Below are 27,811 nucleotides of genomic sequence, written 5' to 3'. Positions count from 1 at the left end.
AGAATATGTTCCTGTGAGTATAGGGATGGGGTTATGTATATACCTTGTTATTTATTTTGCTATTATGTTAAAGTGATTTTCCTTTCAGTTAATATTTTAAAGTTTAGCCAAATAAAAGAAACAAGATGGGGACTTGGATACTGACCTAAAACATAGTTTGACCTGGGTCTAGATTTTAGCAGACCATGTTTGTAGGAGGAGGGATTTAAACTACATGAGTATTTTTTCCCCTCAAAACCTTACATTTACTTGTCTGTGTACATGCTGCTTCTCTAACACAATGTAATTCTCCAAGGATACAGCCTATAATGTTTTAGTCTTTGTAGCTATAGTACTTTTGCACACTTCAGCAATGAAAATCAATGCTTATTGAATGAATTGAATTAAGTTTTACCAATGTATCACAAAAGTCTGTGGCAGATATATCTATATGAGCAGAGGATCTTGGTGAAGAATTCAATTAAATATAGCAAACATTTAGCACTGTGTTAAACACTCAGAGAGATAGAAGATTTAAATAAGGCATAGTTTCTTTCCCTTGAAAATTCAAGTCTAATAGGGATATGAAAACACACACACACACACACACACACACACACACACACACGGAAAAAGCAACTTTCTAACACTCTAATTAGCAAACAGTTGTTGATCTGAATGGGAGTTATCTTTTTTTTTCCCTAAGGCTGGGGCTAAGTGACTTGCCCAGGGTCACACAGCTAGGAAGTGTTAAGTGTCTGAGACCACATTTGAACTCTGGTCCTTCTGAATTCAGGGCTGGTACTCTATCCACTGCGCCACTTAGCAGCCCCTCGGAGTTATTTTTTAAAAAAATCACGTCTTATTTAGTAAAAAAAAATCAAACACAATAAATATCTGAGAAATGCAAATTATGATAAGAGGTCAGAGGGGTGAAGGTACTCCAGCAAGTTTGTGTAACAAGGACTTTCCTCCATTATGGAATCCTTAGGATTTTTCAACTTTTATTAATATAGATTTTTTTTTTCTTTTTGGAATAAGAAACTGAGAATGGAACCTGGCAGGAAAAACCTATTCCAAGATAAAAAAGAGGAATGTAGGATTCTTGGCCTGAGTATGGGGGGGGAGGGATGACTTTAAACACACACACACACACACACACACACACACACACACACACACACACACACACACACATACACACACAACCATGGTGCTATGTGGCGACTTGAGGGAAGGGAAAAAAACAATTTCACAGTTTTCCAAAGTTTTGTCTTGCTCTTAATTAAGATAGGGAAATAAATGGACATGGAAGCCCTAGTTAAGTGTTCTCACTCTCAATTTTCATTGTATTTATCTGTGTACATATGTTTTCTAGTAGATAGTAAGCTCTTTGCAGGCACTCCATTATACATAGTAGGTGCTTAATAATTGTTAAACTGATTTGAAAATTATTGAAAACATATGAAAGTGATACAAATTATTATAAAATGTTTTATTTTAAGTCTTATTGTTTTAAAATAATTAGTTATAACTGTGCAAAAGCAATACTAGTTTTCAAAGTCTTCCACTTGAGGAGCAGAGCTATAATCACACTGTTCTAACTTTGAATATCATCTCAGAAAAAAAGTGTAATACAGGATACAGACACATACATCAGTCATCCTGCTTAAAAACTCACAAACATATTAATAAAAATATTATTTACTGAAAATTTAACTGTATTCAAAAATAACAAACTTGTTATTTTTTTAATAGAGAGAAAAGTTTAGCTTGTTCCAAGTTTAGCTTGTTCCAATGAATAAACTATTGGGTACAAGTAATAACTATTGTGATCTGGAAATTCTACTTTGATTTAAATTGTTGTTCACTTAAAAAGTTTACACAACAATCACCAAAAACTTAATACTCATGAATCCCATAAAATTCACATTTGGACATTTGGTTTAAAAAAAAAAAAAAAGAAAGAAAGAAATTCTTTGGCAAAAGGAAAAACTAATACACAAATTCTACAATTGTCAGAAATTTGCATTTTTTAGAGCAAAAATTTGATTAAGAGTTCCCAAGACCCTTAAGAGAAAAATAAAGAGATCACTCTACCCTCAAAAGGTAAGGGTATTTAGGGTAATAATATTTATATATAAAGAGAAAAATAAAGACTTAAATTGTCCCTCAGTAGTAAAAGAGCCATGAGGTTCATTTTTGGTAAGGCATCTATTCACTACAAATCATAACCTCTCCAAACTTTGGGAAATTCTGAAACTATAAACAGGTTATGATTTGTATTCATGGAAGGAGCTGCTACCCTGATAAAAATACAGGACTTGATGGACTGACATGAGTTTTTCCTGTAAGTTTAGAGTAGTTAAAGTATATACTCTATATTTTGGCAACTTGAGGATACTATGTAAATATTTCACATTAAATTACAAAGTGTGGGGCTAGGACTATTGTGTCTCAGTATCATAGTTATTTCATTGAGCCTTTGATATTTCTTAACAAAGTAAAAAATGAAAAAGTTGTAAATGAAAAGAAAAACATTCAAAATTAATAGCGTATTCTTAAGAATTGCCATTTGTTTTTGGTCCCAGCTAGGAAGCATCATCTTCTGATTCATTGTCACTACTAGGTTTAGTCAGAAGTTCCAGTTCTTCTCCATCCTAAAGGAAATATGTGGAAATTAATATATTAAAACAATATACTTATAATTATAACTTTCAAAGACTCCTTGAAAGGAAGGAAATGGATTTTGTTTTGCTATCAAATCAAAAAGGCATATTTATAGCTTGTAAAACCAGTTACTGAAGATCTCATAAAACTCATTTTATAATAGAGAAATTTTGGTAAAATATACACTATATTTATTGCAAAGTTAAAACCCCATCAAGATTTTAGTATGGTCATAGTTTTTAAAAATGTAGCTAGCACACTCTGCTGGTCAATACCAGTAATGGCTAAGGATGGAAATAAGAAAAACCTAAATTCTGTCTGCTACTTTTCCTTTTCCTTTTCCTTTTCCTTTTCCCTTTCCCTTTCCCCTTTTCCTTTCCCTTTCCTTTTCCCTTTCCCTTTCCCTTTCTTTTTCCCTTTCTCTTCCCTCCCTTCCCAGAGTTATCCTTTTCAAAGGTCCTTTAAAAGTGTTAGTTATATCTTTTAGATAAAAAGGACAATAAATACTTATTTGGCCAAAAGGTAGAGCAAAAAAATTGGCATATTCCCACTTGACAGAAATTTGATTCTGAAATAGTTATTTCCAAATTTTTGGTCAAGCAAGAGCTAGGTCAACAAAAAGAATCTTAAATTGTCATTCAACATCTGACAGGACTATAATGCCATATTATACACATCTGCAGTTTGGCCTCACACACTTACTAGCTAAGTTGAATTAAATCTTTTAATTACTGTTTGCTTCAGTTTCCTTACTTATATAATGATGATAAAAGCATCCACCTTACAACGTTGTTGTGAAGACCAAATAAGATAATAATTGCAAAGCTCTTAGCATAGTGCCTGGTACATAGTATGTACTACATTAGTTATTATTATTCATGAATGAAGGGAAAATTAAGAAGCTCAGTTAAGTTTATTTACATATTATCATTTACCTTTCCATGTTTAAATATTATTTTCTCAACTAGACCACGAGGCTAGGATTTTGGGTCACCTTTTTTGTATATCCTATATAGCATCTTGCATCTTATCTTAGTAAATATTCATTAAATATTTGCTTATCCAAAAGATATTTTCAGAGATTCAAGAAATAGTTTTTCATCTTTTTACATTAACAACTAGCCTCAGAACTCTGGTTGAAGAGACAGAAAATAACATTCTAGGTACTCACCCCACTTGATCGTTCCCAGAGATTGCCACTTAGATCTTTGGTTCTTTCTTGAATAGAAGCATATTCCAGACTTCTAGATTTACTAGAGTTATAAATAAATATAGAAAGAAGGACTGTTGGGGCTTCCAGAAAGAACTCCAAAGATGGTTTGAAGTCAAAGATTAGGACAGATATTGTAGTGATTATCACTGTTGTGACTTGAGCCATTAGAACATGGAACATATTATCCAGAAATTTCAAAATAAAGGCTACTGAGAGACCTTGGAGAGCAGTGACAAAAATAAGCGCTACTGAAAACGCATTGTGGCCATAAAAAATTCCACAATTCTCCATCTGTCCATGGTTACTGATCTGAAGGCTTAGGGTCAATCCATTGAAAATCACTCCAAAAGCATAGAGTTTGCTATTTTGTATGAAGATATTTTGAGTAAGCTGATCCCCTTCCTTCAATATCTTTTCATTATAGATGTTGGCCATCGAGGAAATAAAACACTGAACCACCACCAGTACATGACCCAGGCCCAGGCGGATACGACTGAAAGTCCCAGCTGTGGTATTCCATTTCACTTCAGGAACAGTCCATTGCTTTGCTGTACAATTGTCTTTTCCATGGCACTCACTTAGTGGCCTTGTGAGGAGAAAGCAAGAGTTGGATGAACTGAGAAATGCATTGTGATGAAATCTATGTCTTGCCAAGTGTATATTTTCAGTCCCTCCAGTCAGGGCAACAATTGACAAAAAAAGAATCATCAGAGAAGCCCACTGTATCCAGGTGAGATGTCGCCTATTCACAATGAAAAAAATAAGATCATATTTACTCCATGTATTTTACCCTCTATATTTAATGGTTATCATTAAAACCAACTCATTAGTATTTGGATTAATAAATCCTGCAATGCTCTCAAATAATCCTTTGCTGCCTGAGTTCAAAGGAAACTGATTGTTGTTTCTGGGGCTTAAACTTAGACATTTAATTAATATTTATAGGATATCCTTTCCTTCGGGTCACTGAATCACCTCACACTAAAAATCATTTTAGAAACTTTCTTTTTTTTTTTTTCCTTAAGGGATATTTATTTATTTATTTTAATAGTTATTTACCAGATATATGCATGGGTAATTTTATAACATTGACAATTGCCAAACCTTTTGTTCTAATTTTCCCCTCCTTCCTCCCCCCCCATGGCAGGTTGACCAATACATGTTAAATATGTTAAAATATAAATTAAATATAATATATGTATACATGTCCAAATAGTTGTTTTGCTGTACAAAAAGAATTGGACTTTGAAATAGTGTACAACTAGCCTGTGAAGGAAATCCAAAATGCAGGCAGACAAAAATAGAGAAATTGGGAATTCTATGTAGTGGTTTATAGTCTGGAAACCTTTCTTTTAACTTCCATACCTAAGTATGATGTATTAAAGATTCAGGCAGACTTTTTTGTCTACTCTTTGTTTGGATAAGTTCTTGACGTACATTGATAGGGTTCCTGTAAGCTATACTCACAGATCATTGTATCATAATCTTGAGAAACCACCAGACTCATAAAAATCAATAAGAGAATAAATATTTTAAGTATCCAAAACTGTTTTTAAAGAAGTACAGAATGGATAGATTATACAACTAAATATAAGGTCAATTTCCTTAACATAAAACATCTACACACTTGAGGTGAGGGAAGGGAATAGTTGCAGTGGGTTAGAGATTGTTCTCTTGACCAAAACACCACCATTTTATAAAAGCCACATTTTTTTTTCAAGTGGTCTGATCCAAAACAAAAACCTAGTTTTGAGTTTCTTATGTGTATTTCTTATGTGTCTAATTATTGGACATTGACTAAACTGTTATCATAAAATGGTTTTAATTTGACAAATTGTGGTACAAAAAAAAATTTATTGCTTTAAGTCTAATTTTCATGGTAGCTTGGGACTCTATTTCCCTCCCCTCTACACCAGAGGAATACATACTCAATTTTAAAAAGTAAATTGATAGGAAAATACTTTTGTATCCACAGACATTTGCATGATGGTTATTTTCTAGAATTAGTCACAAAGTTGAGTATAATTTGCAAATATTTCAAAATATATTTCTGAAAAGCTCCTTAAACTATCTATTAGTTTAAATTTTCTTTTTCATAATTCATAAATAAAAGGTTAACACTAAACTAAATTAGATGAGATGAGTTTTATTCGAGATTCTTTTCCTCCCTTCCCCTTAAAGATCATAAAATAAAATTTCCTCTGGGCGAAGGAAAAATCCTCAAAGAGTTTCTTAGACTTGGAAAATTGCTAAAGATATCAAATTATCATTCTTTGAAGGATAGAAGTCTGACAATTATATATCCTAAATCATTATTCATAGTGTCATACAGATATGTGATTTGAGGGATCAGAAACAGAAAAAAAGAGAGAATGGTATATTATAAACAAGAAGGACAAGCAATTAACATAATATCATTTAATTAAGCTTCCAATGTAAATGAGAATTAAGAAGGATTAAAGATCTGAAGAACCATAAACTCTAAATGGAGACTGTATGGTTTGTTGGAAAAAAGACTCAAAAGATCTTGAGTGGAATCTCACCTCTTCAATTTCCTAATTCTCTTATCCTGGGAAAGTTATTCAACTTTAATCTGTAAAAGAAGGAAAATAATACCTTCTCTATTCTCTTCATAATTTTGCTTATGACATAATGAATATAAAGTATCTTAGCAGAGAAAAGCAATACATAAATGTAAGCTAATCATTATCTTAATTTAGGACACTTCAGTTACTATACTTTAAAATAGTGCCTAATTAACAAAGTTGAAAATACTTAATGATCCTAATTTTAAATTATTTTATTAAAATACGTGCAGAGATTAGTTTTTCATTAGACTGAAAATTTAATTCAATCCTTGCAGTGTGTTAACTTTCTGATTAGCTTTTAAATTAAATAATTTGTTCCACAGGGATCTAAAAGATAGTTCTATCATAATGTGAAAAGTTTAAGCCTATTATTATTAATCTATAGTCTATTTGTAACATTCCAACTTCCTTGTCTTAAGAGCTATTTTTTTTTCCCCTGAGGCTGGGGTTAAGTGACTTGCTCAGGGTCACACAGCTAGGAAGTGTTAAGTGTTTGAGACCAGATTTGAACTCGGGTCCTCCTAAATTCAAGGCTGGTGCTCTATTCACTGAGCCACCTAGCTGCCCCCAAGAGTTATTTTTAAAATGAAAAAAAAAAAAAAGTACAGGTTTTTTTTTAATACTTTAACATACTATATAAGTCTTATCTCCCAAACTAAAAACATATTAAAAAAATTCATGGCTGCCTATGTTTGCACATATGACTTAGGGAGGATGAATGAATGAAAAGGCAATTATTAATTGCTTCTATGTGTTAAACTCTGTGCTAATAAGGCATGGGGATACAAATTAAAATAATCAATTCAGTGCTTCATCTTAAGAAGCTCACATTTTAACTGAGAGAATGGGAGGACAGAGAGGAAAGATGGATGGAAAGGCCCAAAAGCCTTACTTAGGAACTATTTGCAGAAACCCAGAGTCTCAAAAATAAAATACTAACACTGTTTTGCACATTTATCTTTCTTTGGAATAGCTCAAACTACTTAATACACTTTATCAAGGGGATTTGTTCAAATTTTCATTGAAGCTTTGATTTGAGTTTCCCTACTTTCCAGATAGGTTAAAAAACTTATCCAATACAACAAAGAAAACTAGGAATAAAATCCAAATTGGACTCTGAGATTATGGTGTTCAGGGTTATCATCTGAAAGAAAGTGAGAAGTTTTAAGGTATGATATATGCTTTCACAGTAAGTTACTTACTTTAGCACTATCCTGAATAGAAGAGCTGTTGTTATAATGCTAAAATTTGAGAAGAGTACAGCCATGGCCTAGAAAGAAACAGAAGATAGGGTTACAATGGAAACAAAGTAATGACCTCAGAAATCTCTCAACTTGGTGTTCACTTGACAAAAAGGCTTTCTGGTCAAAATATAGAGGTTATTGGGGCAGCTCTTTCACTAGAGGATTAAATTCCATTGTTATTGCTGGGTAAATTTATGCAGATATAATCAAATATTAAGCAGGACTTGAAAATCCATGCTTAACTGCTCATGTAAACAATCTGCATGTGCAGATTCAAAGATAAACATAAATTCTAAAGGTTTGGGTTTGGAAGCTAAGTAAGCACTAAGAATAATTTTCATTACATTTCATATTCACAATGCTTATCTCAAGTTCTCAAAGCATTTCTTTGAAACATCTCATCAATTTCTATGAGATAGGCAGGGAGCAGTTACTATTATGTCCCCTATACAGGTGATAATTTGTTCTTCATGAGTTCAAATCCAGCCTCAGACACTTACTGTGTGACACTTAATGTGGTTTGCCCTCAGTTCCTCATCTTTAAAATCATCTGGAAAGGAAATAACAAACCACTCCAGTATCTCTGCTAAAAAACAAAACAAAACAAAACAAAACAAAAAAAAACCCAAAAACCTAAATGGCCTTAAGAAGAGTCAGACATGATTAAAACAACTGAACAACAATAAGGATAATAACAAAACTGGTCGTACCAATTGATAAATGGCTTGTGGAGGAGAGGGAAGAAAGGAAAACAGGGCTTAAATCTAGGCCTTCTTACTCCAAATCCATTGCTTCTTGCTATACCATGTTTCTGACTTACTTTCTTCATAGTTAATTTATATTGTTGATTTACTGGCACTTTGTTTTTTAAAGTACTGTTAAGTTTCCTTACTGGGAGTTCCTTCTATTAGTGAAATCATGGGTCTTCTATAATCTTAGAGAAGAACTTAAAATCTCGTATTATTTTATTACATATTTATAGGAATCTGCATTGGGATGAGGAGTATTTGGTATATTTTGTTGAAGATAAATGTTTGTAAGGTGTGAGTGACAATGATAATTCTGGTCAGGACTGATGGAAATTTTGTCATATAAAGACAATTTTATTTGCCCAAACAAATAGAAAAAACTATTAACAGAAATAGTATAGAACAAACAACATATTTAGTTTAGAACACCTGATCTTATGTAATACACATAATAAATACGTAATTATTTATAATATGCTCGACAAATGATCATCCATATTACAGCAAAAGTCCTTTAGTGTTGGAGTATTTTCTAAGGGAGCATAAATACTGAATATTTTATTGACTACAATTAGTAGTTTTCTTTAACATTAAACATTAGGCCAAATTAAGTCTAGCTTGCTATCTCCTCCTTTAAAGAGTGGGATTTGTCCTATTTGATCTTATTAAACAATTCTGCTGCAACTTCTTGCTGGCTTTGTGAAATCAAGAATATTATAAATGATTTTTTCACAACCACTGCCTCCCCTAATAGATCTAGACAATATAAAGGCTGTGAAATATGTTCATGACTATTTAAATTATTGTGTATCCATAGGGCAGATAGCATTCATTGTTCCACATGCAGTTCAAATATAGTATCCCAGAAGTTTTAAAGAACTTTAAAACTATTAAAGCTTGAAATCACAGTAAGACCTTTGGGATACTGAATATGGCTTAGGTTAGGTGAAATAAAAGTTAAATATTAATGGCAACAACTAACATTTATTTAGCACTTTAAGGTTTTGCAAATGATTTTACATGTTATCTCATCTGATTCTTATAACTGGGGGACAAGTCTTATTATCATCCCCACTTTACAGATGAGGAAGCTGAGGCTGAGATAAAGTAAATGACTTATGCAAGGTCACAAAGTTATTAATTATAAATCAGTATATGAATTCAAGTCTTTCTATCTTTGTTCTCTATTCTATCCACAAGACTCCTGTCTTTTGTAAAGAAAAATCTGAAAATCACAATATAATGTGAACACATAGAATCATGTACCAATAATAATACACATATAAAGAAGTGAAGACACTATAGGTACATAAAGTAATTGAGGAGATGAGTTATGTGCCAAGTCACTAATAGAAGTCTATTTGGAAGAATTGAATTTTTAAACTGATATTAAAGCCTAGTAGAGCACAGAACAGTCTAGGGTAAGAGCAATCTGATTAAAGAAACTGTTTGACTTTCCTTCAGATCAGGTTAACACATCCCTCAATATGAATAGCCCAGGTGAAAAACTAGAATGATTAAAATGGCAAGTATTAAGCATTTAGATCTTCTAGGTCTAATACAACTGAGTGCCAAGGAAAAAAAGCTTTCAATATAAAATATTCCAAATGGAAACAAGGTAAAGGCTTAAGAACAAGAATAACTTCTCTGGCAAAACTGAGTATAAATCTTACAAGAGGAAAATATAGCTCTTTAATGAAATTGAGGATTTTCCAGCATTCCTGATGAAGAGACCAACCTGAGTAGATATTTTGAAATGGAAACCACAGCAATCAAGAGAAGCATAGAAAGGTAAACACATAGAACAATTGGAAGGGATAATATGATAAAGAAATGTTTAAATCCTAAAGTCTCTTTAGAACCTTAATGTCTTCAGGGATCACAGAGAAAGTAACAAGTCAGAGGGCAGAGAAGAAGTCTGATTTGGATAATCTTAAGAAAATAAAAGGACAAGAAAAGAAGAAAGAAATCCATTAGAGAAGAAATAAGAAGGAAAGAAGCTAGAATTTACCACATAATGGAGTGCATGAAAAAGAAGCTGCACAAAAAGCATATTTTTGCTGAGAAACACAATATAAATATGAACAGTTTGATATATATAACAAAATATATCAAATATAACAGAAGATTAGAGAAGGAATGAGGAGGGGAAAAGAGAATTGAAAGAGAGAGAGAGAGAGAGAGAGAGAGAGAGAGAGAGAGAGAGAGATGCCTAAGCAACATAAACTGAAGGGTAAGGATTAATAGGATAAAAAGGAAGGAAATACACAAGTAACAATTCCAATTGTGAATGTGATTAGGATAATTCACCCATATATGGAGGGAGAGCAGTGTAGATTAGAAAGCAGAGGCTCAGTTGTCTATAAGAAAACATTTGAGACAGAAAGCTTCAGAGAGGTAAATACCAGAATAAAATCTATTATGTTTTAGCTAAATACAGAAAAAAAAATCATCTCAGATAAGGCAAGAGTAAAAATGGACTTGAATAAAATAGGGAAATTTCATTATGCATAAAAATACCACACACAATGAATTAATATCATATATGTGTAGCAATGATTTGTTGTGGTTGTTCAGTTGTTTTGGTCCTGGCTGACTCCTCACAACCCCATTTGGGGTTCCTGCAAAGATATTAGAGTGGTTTGCCATTTTCCTCTCTAGCTCATTTTAGAGATGAAGAAACTAAGGCAAACAGGGTTAGGTGACTTGCCCAGAGTCACTCAACTAGGAAGTATCTGAGGCCACATTTGAGCTCAGATGAGTCTTCCTGACTCCAGGCTTGGGCCCTTATGTGCTATGGTGCCACCTAGAAGTCCCAATAACACTTCTTTAGATGGAACATCTTAGAAGGAATCAGTACCCAGTGAGTGCAGAGGCATGGGGCAGGGATGATGCTGGCTGTGGGTACTTGCAGGAGGGTGAAACTTTTGTTTAAGGTTCCTGGTCAAAGAGGAGAACTGAAAGGAAGTTTGAGATACTATCCCCCCACCTCATACCTCTTGTTTAAAAAAAAAATGAATGGGCAAAGAACAAAGAACCCCACATTGAAATATATTATAGAAACAGGGAAGATGGGGGTCTTCAGAGGAGGACATTTTAGTTAAAAAAAAAAAAGGTTCTACCCCAAAGAATAATGTGAAAAGGCTCCCTGCCCAGAGAGAATTTATAGAACTCAAAAAAGAATTTAAAAATCAAATGAGAGACATTGAAGAAAAACAAAAACAATAAATAAATAAATATCATCCAAGAAAAACAAGATGATTTTTGGAGAAAAGAAAAGATAACCAACTAGAAGTACTCAAAGATGAAAATAATTCTTTGAAAATCAGAATTGGGCAAGGGGAAGCCAGTGAAGCTATAAGAGATCAAGAAATAACAAAACAGATTATAAAGAATGAGAATATAGAACAGAATGTAAAACATCTTATAAGAAAAACAACAGATCTGGAGAACAGATCAAGAAGAGAAAATAAAAGAATAATTGACTGCCAGAAACTTATGATCAAAAAGGGAACCTTGGCAGAAAATAATCCAAGAAAATTTTCCCGGAATAATAATACATGAGAGGAAAATAGAAATAGAAAAAAATCCACCGATCACTACCTCAAAGAGATCCTTTGTGAAAAACACCCAGAAATATTATTGCCAAATTTTGAAACCCCCAGATCAAAGAGAAAACTTTGCAAGAAACAAGAAAAAAAGCAATTCAAATACTCTGGATCTATAATTAGAACTGTATAAGACATCAGAAGTTACCACAAAAGACTGCAGGTCCTAGAAGCACATCTACTGACAATCAAAAGAACTAGGCTTGTGGCCAAAAACATCACATCCAGCAAAATTATCTATAATTTTGAATGAGAAAAAAAGGACTTTCAACCTGTGATTTTCAGGACTTTCTATCAATCAAACCCAAACTTAACAGAAAATTTAACATATGGATAAACTGTTTAAAGATGGAAAAAAAATTTTTAACATGGGAAATGTATAGTATAAGTTTAAAATTCATATCAATAATAAGGTAGTTCAAAAGAGAGATTGGCAGAGTTAAGGTAAAAATACTAATCAAGCTATAAAAATGAGGTTCAGAGGAAGAACAGACACAAAGGGATTGGGGAGGAGAGAGGAGGACTCATAGTTCTGAAAATCTACTCACATTGAAAGTGGGTTCAATAGGCAACACTACATATATACCATAAAGAATCTATAAAGATTCTTCAAAATTATAAAGAAATAAAGGGGGAGGGATGGGCAGATAGGGAAGCAAAGGGTGAGGGAAGAAGACAAGGGAGGGATCCTTAGGTGAGGGGAGATTAAGTAATAATTGCAAGGCAAGGTATGGAGTAGAATTTAATTAAAGAGTTAGCAGGATAGGGGCAGCTAGGTGGCGAAGTGGATAGAACACCAACCCTAAAGTCAGAATGACCTGAGTTCAAATATGTTCTCACTTAATACTTCCTAGCTGTGTGACCCTAAGGGTTAAATCACTTAACCCTAACTGCCTCCAAAAAAAAAAAAAAAAAAAGGTTAGCAGGATAGGAAAGATGTATGTCTACATGAAGAAGGTGTAAAAGTGTATCATATAAATATATATATATATATAAAATATATCTTTTCTTAACTGTAGCTTGTTTGGGGGTGGCAGGAGGGAAAAAGAATAAAGTAAATAAGATGTGCAGCAGATAACCATAGAAAAATTTATAAGGAAATAAAAAAATGGACATTCATGAATATAATTTCTGCTATTAATATATATGTATATATATAAAACACACATATATATGTATATACTTTATTGATCTGGTAATTTATTTTTATATATTTTGAATCCTCTCTGATATTCTGCTGAGCACATAACAATTCTCTTTTGTTTTGCTTTATTTTGTTTTCTATTCCTTTTCTGTTTTTCTTTTTTCTTACTTTTTTTTTTCAAATGAACTAAAACTAACTAAATAAAAAAAATGGGGATAATAATAGCTTCTACTTCATATGGTAGTTCTGAGGATAAGTAAGGCAATATTTGCAAAGTGCTTGGCATAGTGCCTGGCACATAATATACATGCTAGCTATTATTATTACTGTTTGGTTTTGTATCCTCAGAACTTAGCACAGTGCTTCATTGTGTAGTAAGTTCTTAACAAATACTCATTGATGACTACTTTGCATAAAGAAAGGCTACTAAATTCAGAATTCAGAATAATCAATTTTTTCTTTTAAAAGGTATTAAATCTTAATGGTCCCAAGGACAAATGATCAAATCACAAAAGCAGGTTCTTGGTGACCTAAGCACACAGCCAGCACAAGAGGAGTCCTAGCAGCTCTTTCCTTAGGCTTTTGACCTGCCACTAGCATGGTCAACCCAGAGGCAGGTAAGCTATACTTAATTAAGTCAGTGAATCTATATTCACTTGGATAGCCCTTCAATGTTATGGCTAAACCAACTTCCTTTTATTAACTTTTTAAAAGAAAAAATGAATAAAATGATTCATGTGGGAATAATGATGAAGTCAGACAATGTGGATTTGTAGGAAATCCAATATGGATGAATTTGTGACTTCATTCAACAGTATTTTGTACTTCCCAAGTTATACCAAAGTTGGCAAAATAGTACAATGAAAATAGTGCTGTTGTTTGTTTTTGGAGCCAGGGGATGTTGGTTCAAATTCCAGCCCTAAACAACTCCCTGTGTGAACTTGGGCAAGTGACTTTACTCCCCTCCCCTAAACTTTCTCTTGTATAGGACAGAAGAGCTGTATGAGCAGGCATAGGGATCTCTTTCTTTTACAAATCTTAATATTGATGATTCTAAGATAGATATTCCTAAGATAAGGAGTTATCATAGTTTAAAAGGTTTAAGGACAAAGGGGAGAGGGAAGTAAGGATTGTAGTTAGTGCTTTAAACACACACACACACACACACACACACACACACACACACACACACACACACACATATACACATGAAATCTAGGTTCCAGATGGTGAAAGGAGAGAAGTAAAGCCAGAACAAGGTGATGGACTAAGAGAACAAGAATGCTATATGAGTATAGAGGAAAAGAAGGATGAAATGGAGGGACACTGTGGGAAAGGGGGAAAAAATACCAGGAAATGACTTGAGAGAGATTTTTTTGAGTTTTGGATCAGTTTGAGATGGCAATAAGATTTAGATTGATGGTCCTTGCCAGTTGCTGAGATGTACTGGAGAGAAAAACCATAACTGAGGAAGTTGATAAACTTTATGAAGTCAGGTGTGTTTGTGGACTCACTGAGACAAAAACTTATATTCCCAAAATAAGGGAAAAAGTTAGAGTAGAGATAACTATAAGTCAGGGATTAAGGCCTTATTGAAAAGTAGATGAAGGCAGTAAGGATCCGAACACTGCATAGATCTACATAATTGAAAAAAATATAAATTGCTCATGATAGAATTAACATAATAAAAATGAAATTGTCTAAATTAATTTACTTATTCAGTGTCATATCAAGCTATCAAAGTATTACTTAATAGAATTAGAAAAAATAGTAATGAAATTCAAATGGAGGCATAAAAGACCAAGATCTCAAGGAGCATGATGAATAAATTAGAATGAAGGAGGTCTGGAAGTATCTAAATTCAAGCTTCACTATAAAGTAATAATTCTCAAAACAATTGTTTATTGGTTAAAAAATAGAAAGATTGAAAGTAAGTCAGGAGTATCTGTATGCTGACTATTCCAGCTGGCTTCTATATGTACCCTCAAAAGAAAGGCTGACAAAGGATATTATATCTTCAAAAGAGAGATTTCTGAGTGCCAGGAGACACAAGAAGGGTGAGGAAAAAAACTGGAGATGAAGTGTATTGTACTTTAACAATAGTGTGGAATTTCCTGAGAGCTGGTAGAAGGGAAAGAAAGAAGAGAATAGGGACCAGGAAGCATTTTGGGTGACCTGAATTAAGGTTAAGAGTACAAGGAGATCCAGGAAGGAAAAATTAATTTTGCCTCAGAAGATAGTTTTCCCAATCACAAAGAATAAATGAATAGAAAGTAGAAATTTGCTAGCAAGGGAACAGAATGTGTGCCAAGTATTTTGAAGTTTTAAATTACACCAATCCAAGGTTCTACCTAGAATGGTGCTTCTACTGATGTTATCAGGAGCATTTTTAACTTAACTTTACCTCCATTCAGATCCAGATGACTAAAAGAATGCATTTTTTTTTATTTTCTCAGTTGCAGGTAAAACTATTTTTTACATTTGTTTTTAAAATTTTGAATTCACGATTTTCTCCCTTTCTCCCCACCCCAACCCTGTTTAAAAAGGGACATGTGAAGTTATGCAAAACATTTCTATAAAAGTCATGTTTTAAAAGAAAACATATTTCCCTTCCCCCCCAAAAAAGCCTGAGAGAAAAATAAAATAAAGTATGCTTCAAACTGTATTCAGACATAACCAGTTCTTTCTCTGGGTATGTATGGCATTTTTTCCATCATAAGTTTTTCAGAGTAGTCATAGATTACTATTAATTACTGAGAATTGCAAAGTCATTCACAGCTGATTACTTTGTACACAACACATTTCACTTTGCTTCAATCCAAAGAAGATTTTCCAGGTTGTTCTGAGAACATCCTGTTCATCCTTTCCTATAGAACAATAATATTCCATCATAATCATATACCACAATTTATTGACATTCTTCAATTGAAGGGCATCCCTCGGTTTCCAATTCTTTGCCTTGAGAAGAGAGCTACTAGAAAAAATTTTTGTGTATATAGATCCTTTTCCTTTTTTAAAAAATCTCTTTTGGGATTCATGCCTAGTAATGGTATTGTTAGGTGAAAGAACATACAAGATTTTTCAGCATAGCTCATATGTTTTGATCATTTATCAATGGGGAAATGGCTCTTATTTTTTAAAATAAATTGACTCAATTCATTATCTATTTGAGAAATGAGGCTTTCATCAGAGAAAATTGATTCAAAATTATTTCCCAATCTCTACTGCTAACTATATTTCCCATTTATTCTATTCTCTCTTCCTTTTCACTGACGCCCCTCAAAAGTGTTTTGCTGACCACTGTCTCCCCCAATATGTCTTCTTCTTTATCATTTTCCCCCCTTCCTATATGCTTTTCCTCTTCTACTTTCCTTCTGGATAAGATAGATTTCTATACCCAAATTGAGTCTGCATGTTATTGCCTCTTTGTTATCCCCTCTTTCCACTGCAAAAAGCTTTTTCTTGCCTCTTTTATGACAAATAATTTGTATCATTCCACCTCTCCCTTTCCCTTTCTTCCCTTAAATTTTTTTAGATAATTTCTTCATATTCAACTTATACCTGTTCTCTCTCTCTCTCTCTCTCTCTCTCTCTCTCTCTCTCTCTCTCTCTCTCTCTGTATATATATATATTTCTTCCAATTACTATAATAAGGAAAAAATTCTGAGTTATAAATCTCATCCTCCCATGTAGTAATAGTTTAAAGTGATTAACCTTATTAAATCCTTATGATATCCCTTTCCTAATTACCTCCTTATGCTACTCCTAAGTCCTATATTTCAAAATCAAATTTTCTTTTCAAGTCTGGTCTTGTCATCCAAATCCTTGAAATTCTTCTATTTTGTTGAATATCCATCTTTCCCCCTGAAGGATTATATTCATGGCAGATTCTTTTAATTACTATTTATTCTTCTGTTCTAGAATATCAAGATAGTTTTCCTTTATAATTTCTTGAAAGATGATGTCAAGACTTTTTTATCGGGATTTTCAGGTAGACTAATAATTTTTAAATTATTTCTCTTGATTTCTCAGAAAGTAGTTAGCTTTCATTTGCTCAGCTCTTAAGTTTCAAGAAATTATTTTCCTTAGTGAGATTTTGGACCACTTTTGGTATTCCATTTGGTAAATTTTGATTTTTAAGGTATTCTTCTCTTCATTATCTTTTTGATTTCCTCTTCTACCAATTTCTCAATTTTTTTTCTAATTTTCTTACTTGATTTCCAAAATCCCTTTTAAGTTCTCCCATAGCCTGAGACCTTATTTTTCTTGGAGGCTTAGACGAAGGAGCTTAGACTTTGTTATCTTCTTCTGAGTGTGTGTTTTGATCTTCCTTGTCACTATAGTAAATTTCTATGGTCAGAATTTTCTATTATTTACTCATTTTCCTAATCTATTACTCAGCTTTTAACTCTTTGTTAAAGTAGGGCTCTGTTTCCAAGGTGGAAGGTGTACTTTCCCAAGCTGTTTTAAGAGATCTTTTTAGGGACCAAAATCATTCTTTTCTCCCTTGGAAATGTAAAGAATGTCCTTGCTCCATTGTAGCAATAAGATCTAATATGTGAAAGCAACAGTACTAGTAAGAGACTTCCTACAAGCTGAGGCCTCCAGAAGGTGCTGCCTCTCTTACTGCCCACATCCATTCCTGGTTTGCTCACCCTAGTGACAGATCTTTCCTGGTGACCCTCCAAGTTGTCTTTGGTGTCTCTAGGCTGAAAGTTCTAGAAATTGCCAGTACTGTTAACTGGGAAAACCAGTAAAGACTAACTGTAGAAGGAGGCATTGGAATCAAGGAAGCTGAGCTGAAGAAAGTCAGGGGTTATAAGAGGCAAAAGTAAAGAGGAAAAATGCTCCAGGGGTGGAATACAGCCAGTGCAAAGGCAAAGAAACAAGTGATAAGATTTTCTGTGTGAGGAACAGAAATTAGGCCAAGAAGACAGCCCAAAGAGTTTGTAGAGAATAATACTTAGCATGAGGAAGACTGGATGAGGCCAGATTATAAGGGTTGAGGATACTAAGGAATCACTGGAGTTTAGTGAATAAGTGGTGATAAGGAGAACATGGTTAGCTTTAAGAAAATCATTTTGATATTTGTGTGGAGAATGGATTAAATTAAAGGGAGATTAATTAGAAGGCACTCACAGATTATAACTAATATTCTCCTACCAAAAAACATTCCCTCCTTTAACAGAGGGGCAATGCCAGTCTAGGGCTGTTCCTCACAAATTGCCAAGACTAAAGGCTTACCCACTGATAAAGTTCTAGTATAGAAGTTAAAAAATAGCTCAAACTAAAACTAAATAACTCAAACTAAAAAATGGTTAGCTCAAGAAGGCCAATAACAGGAATAAGTAGCATCAACGCCAATGTTAACATAAGACAACCAAAGCCAACAAGCATAATAAAAGAACAGTTCATTTTTCCTACATTGCTTCAATATTTTGTTTTTTGTTTTTTGTTTTTGTCAAATTTACTTACAGGCTGAAGATAGGACAGGACATAGAAGACAATCAGATTATCCAGAAAATAAAGGAAGGCAGGAATGGACCACTTCATATAATGGCAGAGCTCTCTCCAAGACGCACATCCAAAATCTTTACACTGATAGCCCTCTACAGGAAAAGATAAATGGATACGGAACTGGTATTGGTGAAAACAATCAAATTTTAGATGAAAAGACAAAACTAGATTTCGTTTCTAAAAATACTTCCTTTAAAGAATATTTATGGATTTCTCTAGATAAATGCTCACTTTAGAAAATAAAAGACAATAATGGATATAGAAAATTAATGTCTTATATTATTCTTGTTGATATACCTCTTCTCTGCCCTTAGGAAATACAGTGAGAATGATGGTACTAATTTCTATTTACTTGAGATCCTGGAAGTAATAACTGAGGAGATCCAGGAATATGCTTTACATCTATTGACATAAGACTAAGAAGGAAAAATAAGACAATTTAGCTAAAAGAAAAGGTTAGATATTTAAAGAAGAAACACTTCATTGTAGTTTTAAAGAGATAGACTAGATTTCAAATTTGAACATAACTCTGCAACACTAAAAAAAAATTAAACTTCACTTTCATTTTTCTTTTATGAGGCAATTGGGGTTAAATGACTTGCCCAGGGTCACACAGCTAGGAAGTGTTAAGAATCTGAGGCCAAATTTGAACTCAGGTGCTCTTGACTCCAGAGCCAGTGCTCTATCTACTGTACTATCTAGCTGCCCCCTAAACTTAACTTTCAAATTATTATCTCATACTCTGGTTTTCAAAAAGTCTAGTGGAAGTCATCCCATAGAAGGAGTGGAAAGGATAGGAAGACCAATGTCACAAAGTTCAAACAAAGCATAAAAATGCTCAAGTTTCATGCATTTTTCAACGTTTCTCACTCAGACTTTTGGATTAAGAAGCTTAGTCTAATATGAAATAAGATCTTCAAATGTAGCAAACTGTTAGAAGTTCTCTTCCTACTAGATGTTAGAAATTGCTTGTTTATGTTAAGCCTCATAGTTGAAGCTTACTAGATGTAGGAGAACAGATCTGATACATGATTTTCTAGTAATCAGTAAATTCATCAGAATGAGACACTCTCTCCCCCAACAAAAGCTTCTTAGTAGATAAAATCCTAGGGAGTTTTTGAAGGACAAAGAAGTTAAATGATCAGTCTAGGGTCACACAGCTACTAAGCATCAAAAAAAGAATTTGAATTTTGACTCTAAGACTGTCACTTGAATTCACTAATGTTTTTTCAGAGCCAATAATATACAGAAAGTATATAGTACTTTTTAATAAGGTATGTATGTACAATATAAATAGCTTAGATAACATAATTAAGTAATGGGTTTCAATAAATAAATACCAAGTACTTAATCACTTTTTTATTATCAAATAAACTATAGGATATTAATTCAACAGCAAATTTGATATGAAAAACCAAAAAAACTTAATGTTTGCATATTTTTAATCAATATCAGGTTAAGAAACAGCAAAATGAAAACAATGTGACTGAAATATAAAAATATACTTTTAAAGAGATCTTATTAGGAAGAATGATAATTTTGTTATGTTAAAAGGATAATGAAATTTAGAAAATATTAATATTTCAAATTTTATAATCACTATGCCATTTTTACTATTAAGAGTAAGTTTTCCTTCTATTGAAGTTCCTTCAATAGAACACTTACAAGTTCAAAATACATGTCTCATGGTTAAAAGTTCAATTGAGAACTTTAATAGATATTTTTTCTAATAGATAATATAACTCAGAATTTACATGTTAGATTATAGATCAAGAGATGTTAGGGATACAAAGACAAAATGAAATAGTCCTTAAAAGGAACTTATTTAAGATGAGATAACATGAAAATATAGATTTACAAATTAACTCAGAACTACATATAAGCTTCTGAGATACGAGCTGAATGCATCTTTTTAAGATTTTATAGCTGAGTCAGTGGATTAATCACTGTACTGTAATGGAATAGTCCTGGGCTAAAAAGAAACAATGAATATGAAGAATGCAGAGAAGTATGGGAATGTTATGTGAACTGATGCAGAGTAAAGGAAAAAATATATAAATAATGGCTATAATAATATCTAATATTGATATAATGCTGTAAGACTAGCATATCCTCTCATTTTATCCTTATAATCACTCTCTGAGTTAGATACTATTATTTTCTCCACCTAACAGATGAAGAAATGGGGACTACAAAGGTTAAGTGACTTGCTATGAACACACTGTCAGTTACTTTGATGTTATTTTAAACCAGGTCTTCCCAACTTGTAGGAACTGTAGTACTCTCATCATTATAACTCCTGACTATAACAACATAAATGGAAAGAACAACAACAAGAGAAACTTCATGTGACATAAGTAAGCTTAACTGTGGGAGAAAATGCACATTTTTGTTTCTTGACAGAGGTCAGGGACTATGGGTATGAAATATAACACAGATTATCAACATCAGCAGATATACTGGTAAATTTTGCTGATCTTTTTTTCCCCTCCCCTCTTTTCCGAAAAATTCTTTGTCACAAGGATGACTTGCTGAGGAAGAGGAACATATTCAGAAATGAAGGTGATATAAAAATATAATATATAAATATATGCACTCTTATATAGTTACAAACTGTACCACAACAAAAATCCATACAATATTAAAATATTATCATCACCCTAAGACAACTAAAAAAATAAATACTTCCTTATCAAAAAGGAAGAGTTTTGATAGACATTCAAAGAGCACATGATAAGTAGATCAATAATCTATAGAAATAATTTTGGAATAAGTAAATATTGTTTTACTGAGCAACAGTAAAAGTTGATAAAAAGTACATGTCATGGAATTTATAGAATGTAACCCAAAAATTATTTAGCTCTGAGAGTCTATGAATTACCTAAAACTCAAGAAAGAACTCAAAAATTCCTCTATGGGCATTATCTGCATGAATTTGGATGATAATGTAATGACAAAGAAATACCAACAAATGGGTAAGTCATCCAGATTTATTTGCAATAGTAGGTGATTGCTACCAGAAATTATAGAAAGGTTCTCCTTAAGGAGTCCAGGCTTAGTGATACAAGCTTCAAAAATGTAGCACCTACTAAATATTGAGACCATATGACTAGCTGTTAATATAGCTGATAATTTTTTATTGATTGATAGATTACAAATTTCCAAAGTCCAATACCAACTTCAAAATAATTTGAAGAGTTCAAACTCTTATTGGTAAATGAACCATTATCACAGACTGAATTATTGCCCACATTCATCCAGAAATAAATTTGATCCAAAAGAACTTTTATATAACATTTTGGGGCACCAGTCCTATAGTCAGGAGATCCTAAGTTCAAATCTGGCCTAAGATACTTAACATACAGTTGCCATATCAAATGTTACACTCTCCAAACTAAATTAATGAAAAGTTTTCAAAATATATAGGACTAGTAGAGAAAATAAAAATTATATGAGAATAGGATGAAGACCATATCATTCCTGTTGTCCCACCTGCTATCAAAGTTATATCAAGGATGCTTTCAGTAAGCATATAAAAGGTAAACTTACATACTAATAATATTTTTATTAAAGTACAAAAACAGTTAATTTATCCAGCTCTGAAATGGTAGATTGAAGATTAAACATAAAAGAATAATCATTAGATATTGACTTGTCCCAAATCCAACAGAAAAAAATGAGAAAAAAAACAAGTTGTTAAAAAGAATTGCTTACATTTATATAGCTACTAACACAGGTGGCACAATAGAAAAAAGTGTTGGCACTTAGTGTTTGTCTTTGTATCCCTAACATCTCTTGATCTATAATCGATAACATGTAAATTCTGAGTTATAGTATCTATTAGAAATAAGATCTTATTATAAGTGTTGGTGACATTTGAACTTAGGTCCTCATGACTAACTATGCGACCTTGGGCAAGTCACTTAATCCTTTTTGCATCTGTTTTCTCATGTAAAATGACCTAGAAAAGAAAATGAAGAGGCACTCCAATATCTTTGTCAAGAAAATTCCAAAAAGAGTCATGAAGTGTTTGATGTGACTAATCAACTATACAACAGTAGGTAGCTACTAATTAGCCTTGTACTACTATAGCATTTTCATAATTCTCCCTGCTTTCAGTTTTGCCATTTTCTAATCTATGCTTCACAGAACTACAAAACTGATATTCCTTTTTTTAGTTTTTCATTTTGAAAATATATGCATAGTTTTCAGCATTTACCTTTGCAAAACCTTGTGTTCCAAAAATTTTCCCTCCCTTTCCCCCACTCCTTCCTCTAGACAGCAAGTAATCCAATATAGATTGCACATACATGCAATTCTTCTATACATATTTCTATGCATATTCATACTGCACAAGAAAAATCACATCAAAAAGGAAAACAAACAAACAAAAAAAAGCAAGTAAACAACAAAGTGAAAATACTATGTTGTGATCCACATTCAATCCCCAAAGCCCTCTCTCTGGATGCAAATGCCTCTCTGCATCTCAAGACCATTGGAACTGGCCTGAATCACCTCATTGTTGAAAAGAGTCAAGTCCTTCAGAGTTGATAATCTTGTTGTTGATTACAATGTTCTCTTGGTTCTATTTACTTCACTTAACATCAGTTCATGTTAAGTTTCTCCAGGCCTTTCTGAAATCATCCTGCTGAATGCAAAATTGATATTCCTAAAGCATGGTTCTGACCAGGTCAATTCCCTGCTAAAGAAACTTTATAATTAAAATAGCTCTAGGATAAAACACCTATTTCCCATTTGATATTTAAAATTTCATAGAATCTAACTCCAACCCTTCTTTTCCCCATGATTTCTTCTCTGTGAGCTATTCATTCTACATTCCATCTGAGCAGGCCCCAGACTTACATAGTTTCCTATATATGAACCTTTCTACAAGATGTTCCCCTTGCTAGAATGTATGATGTTCTTCCTTCTTCCTTTGGATTCTTAGAACTCTAATTCCCTCAAAGTTTGTTTCAAGTTCTGTCTTCTACATAAGGCCTTCCCCAACATCCTCAATTTTCAGTATTATCTAACTACCCTGAAAAAATTATTGTTCAATTTATTCATAGATATTTTATGTCTATATATTTGTTTCCTCCTAGCACAAAGCAAATTTCTTGAGGCAAGAGATTCGGTTTTTCATTTTTGTCTGTCCACATTGTGCGTGTTTTCGTAAATGCTTGGTGAATTGAACTAAATGCTTCTTTAATAGAGCATGTGATCAATTTCTCCAGGTCTCAGTTTTCCCATTTGTAGAATGAGGTTGAATAAGATGATTTGTCCCTTTTGAGCTCTAGAATGCTAATGATGTTGTTCAGTCATTTCAATCATATTTGATTATTCATAACCCAATTTATGGTTTTCTTAATAAAGATCTTGGAGTGGTTTGCCATTTCCTTCTCTAGCTCATTTTACAGATAAGGAAACTGAAACAGGGCTAAGTGACTTGCCCAAGGTCACATACTTAGTGTCTGAGGCTGGATTTGAACTCGGGAAGATGAGTCTTCCTGACTTCAGGCTTGGCACTCTAACACTGTGCCACCCATAATTTTAAATTGACACAGAGACTGTAAGGGATAGGTCTCTCTTACCTTTCTTTACAATCCAGATTGCCACAACTACACAAAAGGTCAACTTCACAAGTTCCGAACACATGTTGACAGTTGTAGGAAGATAATCATATTTATTCTCTAAAAGGAAATAGAGAAGAATTTATTTATTTGGCATTAACATAGTCATTAATTTGACACATGTTTTATGAAACATTTGTTATAAATGTACCTCTAGTGGAACACTGTTTTGGAGATAATTTGTAAAACTGGAATATATTGGGACATTCAGGTATTTCCATGTAAAAACTATGTGAAGTAGAGAGATAAATATCTCTGTTTATAGATGAAAAAAACTGAGACTCAATGATCCTATTATGTGCCAAACACTATGTTAAGCACTGAGTTGACAATATAATAGTAAAAACATCATTTTTGCTCTTAGGGGCTCACATTCTAAGAGGGAAACAAGATGCAAAAAAATAGGAATACAAGATAAATACAATATAAGCAGAAGATGACAATACGGGAAGCGGGGAGTGAGAAGAGAAAGTATCTCCACCAAAAATGGGGTTAAAATTTAGTGTTGGCAGAAGTCAGGGAAGCCTAAAGGTAAAGGTGAGGAGGGTGAGCATTTCAGGCATGAGTGGACAGCCAGTGAAAAGACAGTCAGAATGGGGTATCCTGTCCAAAAAAACAGTGTAGCATTTGTAGAGAGGAGTGATGTGAGAGAAGGAGTTGGGTTATAAAAGGCCAAAGAGAGAATTATGATTTGACACCAGAAGTAATATGGAACCACTGACAAGTGTGTTGAGAAGGGAAGTATATGGTCAGACTCATTCTTTAGGAAAATCAAGTAGTTTTGATAAAAGGAATAGGGAGAGGTGGAGACAGCACCCAGAGGCTACTGTAATAGTCTAGGTAAGAGGAAATAAGGATTTAGACCACAGTGATGTTATTTTAGTGAAGAGAAGGGAATCTATACCACAGATGTTATGAAGGTTAAAATGACAAGATTTGACAATTAACAGATATATAAGGTATGTGGGAGTAAGGAGTTGAAGATGGCTGGTGATGCCCTCAGCAGTAGTAGGGAAAGATTCTCAGGTCAGTCCATGTATAGACTGCACTACCTCCTCATAAACTTCCTCTTCATATTGAGATGCCTATAGCCTGAGATCTATTCTCCTGTTTGCTGTGTCCCTGAGCAAGACTGCTGTTTTTCAGAGTTGCTCAGACATACTAGCTTTACCTACTTGACAACTTTGAGCCCCATCTGTAAAGGGCAGGAACTTTGGAGAAACATACTTAAGGCTGAGTAAGACTGATTTAATCCTACAACAAGGTGTTAACTCAGTGGAATTGATAAGACAATGGCTATCTAGTTTACATATACTTAGCATGGTGATGTAATAGTTCTAGAGATGATGTAATTTTATAATAAGAGTATATAAGAGCTAAGAGATCTGGGAGGAGGACAGACTCGAAGATAAAAACCCTTGTGGTGGCTGTCCTACCTCCTTCACTTCTCCACTGAGAGGAGAGATTCCATCTTTGATCAGCCTTGTGGTGGCCTGCCTCCTGCATTCCTCTACTGAGACCCAGACCCATCCTGGAGGACCTCCAGAAAGCTAGCCAGGCCCCAGGCAGAGGAGACAGACTGTGAAGGAGACAATAAAGACTTTGGACTTTATCCCTAACTATTCTCATGGTTATTATTCTGCTGAAACCAAGGTCCAAAGGCCCTCCAGAAAGCTAACCAGAACATCACACCCTCCCTCTACTTTCCAGCTTTCTTTAAAGATTGTCATGCCCCATTATATATGAGCTCCTTGATAGTAAAAACTACCATCTTTTCTTGAATTTGCTTTCTCTAGAATTTACCAGAGTGCCTGGTATATAGTGAGAACTTAATAGATATGTTATCTTAAAAACAAAATAAATAAGGAAATTCAGGAGAGGGGATAGTTTGAGGGGAAAGTCATCTATTATAATTACTCTACCATAATACAAGATAAAATATATTACTTAATAAGGCAAAAAAATGAATATGCATATACTTATTGCCTATAGTCAGCAATTTCACTTTACAGGGGAATGATTTTAGTCTTCTATTTCATACATAGAAACTAAGGTCAAATATGACTCATGATGAAATTGAGTCATAGGCAGCAGCAGAAACAAAATATTGGTTTCTAGAATTACAATGAAAATATTAATATACCTTCATTGGCTGAGAGTTTCATCAACAGAATACGACTTGAACTTAAAGCCACAAATGTGACCCCCAGAAGACTTGTAGAAGTCACTGATGCAATCCGTGGTCCAGTCCAACTGCAACACTTGCCTTCCATTCTGATGTCTGACTTGCCTGGCTGTTTGTAACCTTCAACAAACAAAACTTCAGTGTTAGAAAATGGAAAAGCAAGTTCTTTGGCAAAACTAATGGCACTTTTCTGAGGTTCATTATACATCACTATCCTGACACCCTCAATTTGAAATTGCCTGTATAAGACATATCATCTAACACTTCTGTTCCTTTGAATGGATTGTGTCCCATGCCTGGAATGCTTTTCTTCTACACCTCTATTCCTGGAGCCTTTGATTTCCTTCAAACTTAAAGCAAGTGCCCTTAAAGGAGGCATGTTGAACCCTGATTCTGAATCCTTGGCTAACTTATGAAAATGTCTTAACAAGCATTTTCTAAATCTCTCTCTCTCTCTCTCTCTCTCTCTCTCTCTCTCTCTCTCTCTTCTCTCTCTCTCTCTCTCTCTCTCTCTCTCTCTCTCTCTCTCTCTCTCTCTCTCTCTCTCTCGCTCTGTCTGTCTCTGGCTCTGGCTCTCTATATCTATGTCTCTGTCTCTGTCTCTGTCTCTCTCTCTCTCTCTCTCTCTCTCTCTCTCTCTCTCTCTCTCTCTCTCTCTCTCTCTCTCTCTCTCTCGCCAAGGACTTGGAATTGTTTTGTGAATGGGAAAAAATAAAGTCTAAGATTATACATTTATATATTTATATACACACATACATACACACACATTATGTATGACCTATCCCAAGACCTAGACCTTAGAGATTCTTGCAAAATGCTTTTGGCCACTGTTAAATTTATTAAAGGTTTCAAGACTGATATCTTGGATGATCCCTTTTCAAAGCTAGTCCAGGAACTTATCAAGTTCTACATAAAACTGCCTGGCTACAGGCAGGATCAAGATGAGTCTCCCAATTAAGTATTTTAATTGGGTGCTTTGTTGTTCTTATTTGTCTTGTCATTTTGTCCTAGTCTATATTTCTGTGTCAGTAGAATGTCTGTTACTTTGACTGTTACCCTGCTACTTTGAAAGATTTAAAATGTAATCAGCCAGAAAAGGGCTTCTAAGAGCTGCAGTTAGATACAACACTGTATAGGTTTTTCCTGACTGACTTAATTATTATTTATCTATGCACAGGAAAACTTTCATTATTTTTGCTTTTGCATCTCTCAGTGTCCTAGAATATAAATGCTTCTTCAACTGAAATAAAAATGGAAACTTATTAAGTAATCAAAACCATTGAA

The 27,811-nt window shown here is 33.6% G+C and overlaps 1 protein-coding gene and 1 long non-coding RNA gene across 7 annotated transcripts in view; one reads left to right on the top strand and one right to left on the bottom strand.

Moving 5' to 3' along the window:
• Nucleotides 1-1,462: 1,462 nt before the first annotated feature.
• Nucleotides 1,463-27,811, bottom strand: part of SLC35A5 (solute carrier family 35 member A5) — a 40,638-nt gene continuing 14,289 nt past the window's right edge. For 2 of the 5 annotated variants that reach the window (XM_074301179.1, XM_074301180.1), the window contains exons 2-7: nucleotides 26,486-26,647; nucleotides 24,304-24,402; nucleotides 18,671-18,804; nucleotides 7,653-7,720; nucleotides 3,821-4,604; nucleotides 1,463-2,639 (exon numbers count right to left, since the gene is read on the bottom strand). In XM_074301179.1, coding sequence (XP_074157280.1) covers nucleotides 2,571-2,639; nucleotides 3,821-4,604; nucleotides 7,653-7,720; nucleotides 18,671-18,804; nucleotides 24,304-24,402; nucleotides 26,486-26,615 — 1,284 coding nt within the window. In that variant the 5' untranslated portion in view covers nucleotides 26,616-26,647 and the 3' untranslated portion in view covers nucleotides 1,463-2,570. Of the gene's footprint in view, nucleotides 2,640-3,820; nucleotides 4,605-7,652; nucleotides 7,721-8,194; nucleotides 8,245-17,850; nucleotides 17,987-18,670; nucleotides 18,805-24,303; nucleotides 24,403-26,485; nucleotides 26,648-27,811 lie in introns of those variants that run through there. The other 3 variants (XM_074301181.1, XM_074301183.1, XM_074301182.1) reach the window with 3 other exon arrangements.
• Nucleotides 17,938-18,978, top strand: LOC141561503 (uncharacterized). Of its 2 annotated transcripts, none has more exons than XR_012488069.1 (2): nucleotides 17,938-18,084; nucleotides 18,673-18,978. It is a non-coding gene; the product is annotated as an uncharacterized LOC141561503 (long non-coding RNA). The 2 variants fall into 2 exon arrangements; XR_012488068.1 differs by having other exon boundaries at nucleotides 17,975-18,101.

This window comes from Sminthopsis crassicaudata, chromosome 3 (assembly GCF_048593235.1).
Source record: "Sminthopsis crassicaudata isolate SCR6 chromosome 3, ASM4859323v1, whole genome shotgun sequence".
In the NCBI taxonomy this organism is placed as follows: Eukaryota; Metazoa; Chordata; class Mammalia; order Dasyuromorphia; family Dasyuridae; genus Sminthopsis; species Sminthopsis crassicaudata.
The sequence above is the reverse complement of the archived record's forward strand: the minus strand, read 5'-3'. Positions and strand labels throughout refer to the sequence as shown.